This window comes from Carettochelys insculpta, chromosome 2, assembly GCF_033958435.1.
Source record: "Carettochelys insculpta isolate YL-2023 chromosome 2, ASM3395843v1, whole genome shotgun sequence".
Classification (NCBI taxonomy): Eukaryota; Metazoa; Chordata; order Testudines; family Carettochelyidae; genus Carettochelys; species Carettochelys insculpta.
This window is the reverse complement of record NC_134138.1, coordinates 160,887,457-160,896,826: the sequence shown is the minus strand read 5'-3', so window position 1 is coordinate 160,896,826 and position 9,370 is coordinate 160,887,457. Positions and strand designations below refer to the sequence as shown.

The 9,370-nt window shown below is 46.4% G+C and overlaps 1 protein-coding gene across 2 annotated transcripts in view; it reads right to left on the bottom strand.

The window, feature by feature from the left end:
- Positions 1-4,095: 4,095 nt before the first annotated feature.
- EXOC3 (exocyst complex component 3) overlaps positions 4,096-9,370 on the bottom strand; it is a 41,031-nt gene continuing 35,756 nt past the window's right edge. For both annotated transcript variants that reach the window (XM_074985988.1, XM_074985986.1), the window contains exons 12-13: positions 7,792-7,919; positions 4,096-7,298 (exon numbers count right to left, since the gene is read on the bottom strand). In XM_074985988.1, the coding sequence (XP_074842089.1) occupies positions 7,127-7,298; positions 7,792-7,919 (300 nt within the window). In that variant the 3' untranslated portion in view covers positions 4,096-7,126. The remainder of the gene's footprint in view (positions 7,299-7,791; positions 7,920-9,370) is intronic.

Here is a 9,370-nt window from a genome sequence, read left to right as displayed (position 1 = left end):
ATCCCTGGGGATGCTAAGAGAAGCCCCGCCCCCGGGCGGATCCCTGGGGCTCTACGGCTCTGATGCAACTGTTACCCAGAGGATCCCCTCCCGCTGCAGTGTGGTGTCCGCGCGCCCTCAGCCTGTTGCTCCACCCCCCCACCGGGCCGAGTCGATGACGTTGACCGCGGGAGGAACGCGCACCTTAGCGGCCAGCCTGGGTGCGGCCCTGGCAGGCGCCTGGCGATAGCTGAGCCCCACCCACAGATACGGGGGCGGGGAGGTGGGCGCTGCAGTCCGCGTTGGTCCGCACGTGCATGCGCGTTTCTGGCCGCTTCCCACGCTGCCTCCCAATGGGGGGGGCGTCCCCCTGCTAACCACCCACCCACCCACCCACCATTTCTGGAACGTGCCCCCTCCCGCTGGCAGACCCGGCCGCGCACGTTTCTGCCCCACAGGTCGCTCCCGCCCTCTGCTCACGTCGGGGACACCAGGCAGACTAATGCTCACAGAATCACAGGGCTGGAAGGGACCTCAGGAGGTCATCTAGTCCAGTCCCCTGTTTCAAGCAGGATCAACCCCCACTAAGTCATCCCAGCCAGGACCTTGTCCAGCCAGGACTTAGAAAACCTCAAGGGATGGAGAATCCATCACCTCTCTAGGCAACGCATTCCAGTGCTTCACCACCCGCCTGGTGAAGTAGTTTTTCTTAATAGCTAACCTACACCTCTCCCTCTTCAACTTCTGACCATTACTCCTTGTTCTGCTGTCTGACACCACTGAGAACAGTTTCTCACCCTCCTTTTTAGGGCTCCCCTTCAGGAAGTTTGAAGGCTGCTATTAAATCACCTCTAAGTCTTCTCTTCTGTAAACTAAACAAGCCCAAATCCCTCAGCCTATCCTCATAGGTCTTGTGCTCCAGCCCCTTAATCATTTTTGTTGCCCTTCGCTGAACCTGCTCCAGCAAATCCACATCCTTTGTATACTGGGGGGCCCAAAAATGGACACAATATTCAAGATGTGGCCTCACCTGTGCCGGATAGAGGGGAATAACTACTTCTCTAGATCACCTCAAAATGTTCCTCCTAATGCACCCTAGTATGCCATTAGCCTTCTTGGCTACAAGGGCGCGCTGTTTACTCATATCCAGCCTTTCATCCACCATAACCCCTAAGTCCCTTTCCATCATACTGCTGCTGAGCCAGTCGGTCCCCAGCCTGTGACAATGCTTGGGATTCTTCTGCCCCGGGTGCAGGACTCTACACTTCTCCTTATTGAACTGCATCAGATTTCTTTTGGCCCAGTCCTCCAATTTATCCAGGTCCCTCTGGATTCTCTCTCTACCCTCCGACGAATCTACCTCTCCCCCTAGTTTTGTGTCATCTGCAAACTCACTGAGGGTGCAATCCAGTCCCTCATCCAGGTTGTTAATAAAGATGTTGAATAACACTGGCCCCAGAACCGAGCCTTGCGGCACTCTGCTTGAAACCGACTGCCATCCAGATATTGAGCCATTCACCACTACCTGTTGGGCCCAACCATCAAGCCAGCTTTCTATCCACCTTATAGTCCAAGGATCCAATCCATATTTCTTTAACTTATGGACAAGAATGTTGTGGGAGACTGTACCAAAAAGTTTGCTGAAGTCAAGGAATATCACATCCACTGACTTCCCCATGTCCACAGAGCTTGTTACCTCCTCATAGAAGCTAATCAGATTGGTCAGGCAGGACTTGCCGCTGGTGAATCAATGTTGGCTATGTTTGATCATTTTTCCCTCTTCCAAGTGCTCCAAAATGGATTCCTTGAGGATTCCCTCCATTATTTTCCCAGAGATTGAGGTTAAGGCTGACTGGTCTATAGTTCTCTGGATTGTCCTCCTTTCTTTTTTTAAAGATGAGCACTACATTTGCTTTCTTCCACTCATCTGGTATCTCCCCCAATCTCCAAGAGTCTTCAAGGATAATGGCCAAAGGTTCAGCAATGACCTCTGCCAATTCCCTCAGTACCCTCGGGTGCATTAAATCCAGAATCATGGACTTGTGTACATCTAGTTTTTCTAGCTAGCTCAGAACTTGTTCCTTCCCCACAGATGGCTGCCTTCCACCTTCCCATACTGCACTGTCTAGGACTGTCATGTGGAAGTTGACTTTGTCCGTGAAGACTGAGGCAAAAAAAAGCATTGAGTACTTCAGCTTTTCCTACATCGTCTGTCACTAGGTTACCTCCCTCATCCAGTAACGGTCCCAGACCTCCTCTGATAACACATTTATTGTTAACATGCCTGTAGAAACCGTTCTTGTTACTCATCACATCCCTTGCTAGCTGCAGTTCCAATTGTGCTTTTGCTTTCCTGATCGCTGCCCGGCATTCTCCAGCTGCATGCCTATACTCCTCCCTCGTCAGCTGTCCACGTCTCCATTTCTTGTATGCATCCCTTTTGAGTTTAAGCCAACCAAGGATCTCCCCGTTAAGCCAAGCTGGTTGCCCACCATGTTTGCATTTCTTATGCAGCGGGATGGTTCGTTCCTCTGCCTCCATGCTGACTTATTTGGGGAGTGGGGGGCAGGAGTCTGGAGGGGCGTGCCAAAGTGGGCCATGTACAGGTGTTGGGGCCTGCAAGTGGTGCAGACAGGTATGGGAAGGGAGGGGGCTGTAGTATCCCCTGCTTGCTGGGGTTTCCATTTCATACGGGATTTACAGGTGGGTTCATTGGCTCCCAGTGCCCCTGCCTGCAAGTCCTCTGAGTCCTGGAGCAAGTAGTCCTGCTGGGGGATCAGTGACCCTGAGTGCTGCATTTTCCTTCTCCCAGAGTGGGCCTGTGCAAGCTCCCCAAGCCATGCTTCTGTCCTGGGGGCTGGAGAGCAGAGCCACCCATCTGCTTTCTGTTCAGGTGTGGTGCCCTAGAGCAGCCACCCCATGCTGACAATAAAGCCTTAAAAATCCTTGCGAAGCACTCAGAGGGGCTGACAGCTTGAGCCCGGCATGGATGCAAAAATGTGGCCCTATCTCCACCAAGCTCAACTCCTCATTCCATCCGTAATCCGAATTTTACTTGTTTTTCTGCACAACAGATCTGAAAGGGAGGACATACAGATCATCAATGTCCTGCAAGCAGCAGGAAAGCAGGGATGGGTTGAGGGAATCAGGGGCCTGGGGCCAGAGCTTCACAGGTCAGTGCTCACCAGGCTGGGAGTTGGAAGGCATAAGCATGGCTAGCACTTGGACAGGGAGCTTTAGGACACATCTCATTGCATGCTTTCTCTGCCAGCAGTGCAGGGGCCTACTCTGCACCTCGCCCTCCCTTGCTTGGCAAGGGGAGAGCCCTGTGCAGGCATCTGCTCCTTTATCTGTGGATGTGCAGTGCTCTACCTATAGCCTTGCCAGGCCCTGGGCAAAGGGTAGGGGTCCTGCTCCATGCCCTGGAAGGGTCAGTGCTGGGGTTAGGCAGCCTTCAGTACCACCTAGACTGCAGGACACTTCCTCCATAGCCCTCAGTGCTGCAGGGTGCTCCAACAGCAATTTAAAGCACCTGGGTTCCAGTGGTCATGGGAGCTCCCAGCTCTTTTGTTTTGCTGGCCCCAAGGCAGTTGCCTCCTCCTCCACCATCTTTCCCTCCTCCTCCACCATCGTCAGGCTTGGAAACTCCCTATATTTGCACTACTGTGTCTGGATACATGCTTAGGCAGGCTGTGCTCTGGGTGGGGATTGCTGGATGGAAGGAAAATATCAGTGGCCAATATTGTCTCTTGCTCATGGCAGGCAACGTCAGTTAGTATTTTCACATATATGTAAGCAACACAGAGGCGAGCAAAGAAGAGCGCAAGAAAAGAATGATGTAAAATACTCTCAGGAAAAAAGGGTTTGCAACAACTGCAAAACCAAAGTTGACAAGTAGGTCTGTACTGCCAGCCACAGAACGAGCCAGACAGGACAAGCTAGACAGTTTCCTTAGTAGGGCAACATTTGTTTTCCTCCCACCAGCTATTGGTATAAGGATCACTACTACTGCCCAAAGAAAATATATTCACACATGTGTAAACATGTTCCATTGGGAACTTGAGAAGCAACATAACTGAATGAAAATTAAGACTTGGTGAAAGTTCCTGGGTTTTTAATTGGCAAATTTAACTCAGTAACAGCAACTTTACCATCGTGCATACATTATGTTAATTAGCAGAACTTGTGCTGCCCTGTAATCTCTGCAAGTAAATGATTCTCTTTTGAATATTGCACCCAAATAATCCCAAACGTTTAAGGCATCTGTGATGTATGTTACTAGATTTTTACAGTAAATATAAAATAATTTCTGTAACCACCGTATTACGTTTGCACCAAATCTTGTGCCAAGTGAGGTTTCTAATGAAAGCTGGTAATCCACTGTATCCATTTATGCTACTTGTATATCTGTGCCATTTGTGTATGTGAAATTATGGATAGTGGCTCTATACCTGTATTAGAAAAAATTTAGAGCTAAGGATCACAATGGAAGATGTGAACACCTCTCAATAGGTGACATGGGTTGAATAAAGGAACAGAGACTCTGTCTTTGAATCCATATTTGACTGAGACATGCTGTCTAATCATGCAACCAGTGGTAGAATGCTCCAACAGGTGATCCTCCATTGAGTACCTGCTGAGGAAGAGAAAACTTCCCTCCAAATGGCAAGGCTATATAGATGACCCAGGCAGTGGCCATCTTTGTGTTTCACTCCTCATGAACTAAGCCTGCCTGGACTGGGGATCCACCCCTTTTTAGAATATATGGGGATATACCAATCTCATAGAGCAGGAAGGGATCTTGAGAGGTCATTGGGTCCAGTCCCCTGCACTCACAGCAGGACATATCACCATCCCTGACAGATTTTAAAAAAAAAAAAAAAATGTATTTGCCCCAGTACCCTAACTGGCCCATTCAAGGACTGAACTTGAAACTGTGGCTTTAGCAGGCTCATGCTGTAACCAGTGCTGTCCCTTCCCCGCCCGAGAATATATGGAGACATATATATCTCACAGAGCTGGAAGGGACCTCAGGAGGTCAATGAGTCCGGTTCCCAGCCCTCTGAGCAGCACCAAGCAGGATCCCTTTTTTAATCTATTTGCCTCAGATCCCTAAATGGCCCCCTCAAGGGTTTAACTCACAACCCTAGATTTAGCAGGCCAATGCTCAAACCACTGAGCTATCCCTCCCTCAGGGCATCTATTTTCACAGACCTTCGAGATAGCAGCTTGTACCATCAGCTGTAGCCTGCACCAATAGTTTTGATTAATGTACTCAATTTAACAATTTTTTCTCTCACCTTAGTATTTATTAACAAACCTTTAGATTTTAGATTCTAAAGGACTGCCACAGTATGCTGTTTTGGGTAAGATCTAATTACATATTGACCTGGGAATGTGCCTGGTCCCTTTGGGGGCTGGAAGAATCTGTGTGGATGTGGTGAAACAGGTTTCCAAAAACTCTTACCTGTGTAATGAGGATTACACAGGAACAGTTAGACAATCTCTGGGATTTGCTGGTGCAACTTTTGGCGAGCCAGACAGGCAGCAGAGGTACTTCTGTTGCTGGCTTGGTTTGCCTTATTGAGAAGGAGACTCCAGTCTGGGCTGTAAGTGGCCTGGTTTTAAGCCATTTGCCCAGGGGAGGTTCTATCAGCTGTGCCCAGAACACCCTTTTAATATTACAACATCCCTAGTTAGAACAAAGATTTTAATTGTGGAACCTATGCAACTATCAAGATCTGAAAACTGGTGGAGGGCACCATTTGACATCTTGCAATACAACAGTACACCATCTCTGCCAGAGGCTGGCTATGGACTTCACTGGGACCTGAGCTACAGTGGGGAAGGCGAGAGTGGCTTGCCTCTTGGCCCCCTGGAAGGAGCGTGGCCTGAGGCAGAAGGGGTGTGGCTGGGGCGGCCAGCCTTCAGTGCCACCTGGACCATGTCATGCTTCCCATCTCCAAGACAGCCCTTACTGCCATGTGGGTCAGGCCATCTGGGGCTTTGGCAGTGATTTAAAGGGCGAGGAGCAATGGGTCCTTTTATATCACCGGGGCCCCGAGCAACTGCCCTCTTTGCCCTCCCTACTGGTAGTCCTGATCAATGTTCAACCTTCCTACAAAGTTCAACATACTGACACCGAATGATTCTTCCCCCAGACAAAGAAAGGTGAGGGGAAGGAAAGAATAGGCAACAGTGGTATGAGGGGGAGAAAAATAGGGGAAACACAATCCCTGGTAAGAAGGGAGGATTGGGGGACCATAGCATGTGTTGGGTGGGTATGGAGTGGCATATAAAGGCCTACTTATGGAGCAGAGAGGGGACGGGACCAAAAAGTGGGGGGTTGAGAAGTTGAGGGGATTCCTAAAATGTAGGGAATAGGAGAATTACACGTGGTACACAGAAAGCATTTTGGTGGGGGTAAGGGGTGGCGGAGAGGAGAAGAATATGCAGTGAGTTCCTGGTGTGTGCAATAAGTCTGACCTACAGAAGCTAGCAAGGGTAATTCGCTACTAAAATATTATAAAACAATGATGTAAATCAACCTACTTAAATCTTCACAGTTGTGCAACTTGCAGAAAGTGAGTCTATACAGGTGCAAACAATTTAACAAGCTATAACAAGTTACAAGCTATAACATTTTATTTAATTGGCATTTGGCAGTGCTTATATACACTAAGTCAAATGGATGAAAAATTATTATTGTACCTTAGGTATCAAAATCTTTCATTTATTCACCTTAGGACCAACTTATATTCTAGCAATTTCAGTTATTTTATTAAGAGAAACATTTGTGAATTTCATAATTGAGTTTTCTGAAACAATTTTACATCAAAGTAAATATACAAAGTAGGAGGTTAAGTAATTATGAGAAAATAGAATTGCTGATGGTGCCTATGGCTGTAACATGTCAGTAGTCAGTTCAAAGAACTCTGGCCATCAGAATGCTTCATTCTTCAAGCAGCCATGCTATTGATTTCTACAGCTGGTTGTTTTCAGGATCTTCATTACAACTGTCAGCACCAGACGTTTTTAAAAACTCATGCCCAATAAGCAAGAACACTGTATTAAAGTGGTATTGCCAAATTTGCCTTTCAATAACTGACCCCATACCGAAAACGACACGAACTCAAGCTTGTCACAGCTACTTAAGAAGTTTTGGCACACTTAGTGTAGGAACTGTAATTTCTTTAAAGACTGGCACATAGTTAGGATTTGACTGGCTTGAACCCTGGGCCAGAGTTTCAATGATGGTCTGTTTCATGTCCCTGCTGGCATCTCCTCTTACCGTCAGCAAAGCTGCAATGTGGTCATCTCTGCCAAACAGAGGTGCAAACCAGCAATGTCAGTACAAAGTTAGTCATACAAGGAACTGTACAGTTAAGCACTTGATAAAATGTGTGATCACAAATTTTCTAGACTCCTCCCAGCAGCTTTTCACAAAATACCATAGTACTTTTGCAATTTAGCCAAACTTTCACAATTTCAAAAAAGGCTAACTTCTCAATCTCTTAGTATTCTCTCCTCCCCCTCTGAAACCATGAGATGACTCCTGCGTAATATATATTTGTTCTATAGTCCCAAAATATTTCCTTTTATATGTCAGATTATATATCCACCAGCACTGCTCTAGCCTGTGTGATAAAATACAAGCTTTTTATTGTATAGTTTAATCATCTTCTGCTAAGATTAATGCAAAAGGAAAAAACACAATAAAAGGATATACCCACACGACTACTCTCTAATCTAGAATTAATCTTGAAAGAACCAATACTGTTAAAAGCTAAAACACAGGGTGAATGGTATTACCTGATGTCTGGGTATTTACTAACTAAGGTTGAGACTTCCAGATAAAGCAATGAAGGATCAGTCAGCTTGATAACTTCTGCAATGGCTACAATGATGTCACAAAGACCTTCAGTGTCCTCTCCAGATCCCTATGAATTGAATAAAAAAAACCCATAAGAACAACCATACTGGCTCAGAACAAAGGTCTAGGTAATAATTTAGTGATCCAACTTGTTATCCATTCCCAGCTTCTGGCAAACGGGGGCTTGGGATGCCATCTCTGCCCATCTTGGTTAACAGCCATTGATGGACCTATCCTCCATGAACGTATCTAGTTTTTTGTTGAATCCTGTTACAGTCTTGGGCTTCACAATATCTTCTGACAAGGAGTTCCAAAGATTGACTGCATTCTGTGTGGAAAAAATACTTTCTTTTGTTTGTTTCAAACCTGCTGACTATTAATTTCCTTTGGGTAACCCCTAGTTCAGGTCCTATGTGATGTTGTAAAAAACACTTCCTTACTTGCTTTCTCCATACCATGATTTTATAGCTCTCTATCATATCCCCTGTCAAGGTTGTTCCCCACTCTGGCACTTCGAGTGCAGAAAATAGGGGCCCGCCAGAGACTTTAAAAATACCCTACCAATAATGGGTTCTACTTAAAAATCTGTCCAAGGTCACAGATTCCATGACCTTGGGAGATACACTGCCTCTACCCAAATGCAAAAACCCCTTTGAGAGGCCAGGAAGACACACTTTGGATTGTCTTCCTGTGGGGTACCCCCAAGCTCTGAACCTCTCTCAGGAGAGGGCTTGAAAACAATTGCAATGTCTTAATAGCTGACCTTTCAGTCTTAGGCATATGTACAGGACATCTCCCAACTTCCAGAACACAAGAATCATATATGGCCCCTTTTCATCTCAAGAGATGGTGGTTAGCAGCAGCAGTGAGGATCTATGGGCAGCGTTTGAGTCTGCAGCTTCTCTCATGGCTTACCCGTCCAATACTGGATTCGCACAGTCGATTGCAATAACTGCATGTCAGTCTATTTCCAAATTCTTGAGTTTGAGAGTTTTTCCTTCTCAGATGAAGTTCATTTGCGTGACTTGCACATGTACTATTGAAGGATGATGTGCCCTGATGCAGCAATCGTCACGAGGTATATCAATCTGATGATGTAGATTCCCAGGATTTTGGATAGATGTTGAATTTTCCAAGGTGTTTTTGCACGTATCCTTGAATTTTAACTTTGGTCTTCCTCTTATTCTCAACCCACATGGCAATTCACTGAAGAGAATTTCTTTGGGATGATGTTCACCAACCATTCTTCTCACATGACCACGCCATCGTAGTCTTCTGCTTTTGAGGACTGCTATCAGGCTGGGTATGCCAGATCTTGACAGGACATCTGCATTTGAAACTTTATCTTGCCAGTTGATATTCATAATTCTGCAGAGGCAGTGAAGATGGCAGCTGTTCAATTATTTTCTCCTGGTTTGAGTACGTATCCAGGCCTCAGAACCATATAGCAGAACACTCCATACGCATGCCTGGTAGATTAGTATCTTTGTTTTCACGGTCATCTTAGGATTGTTCCAT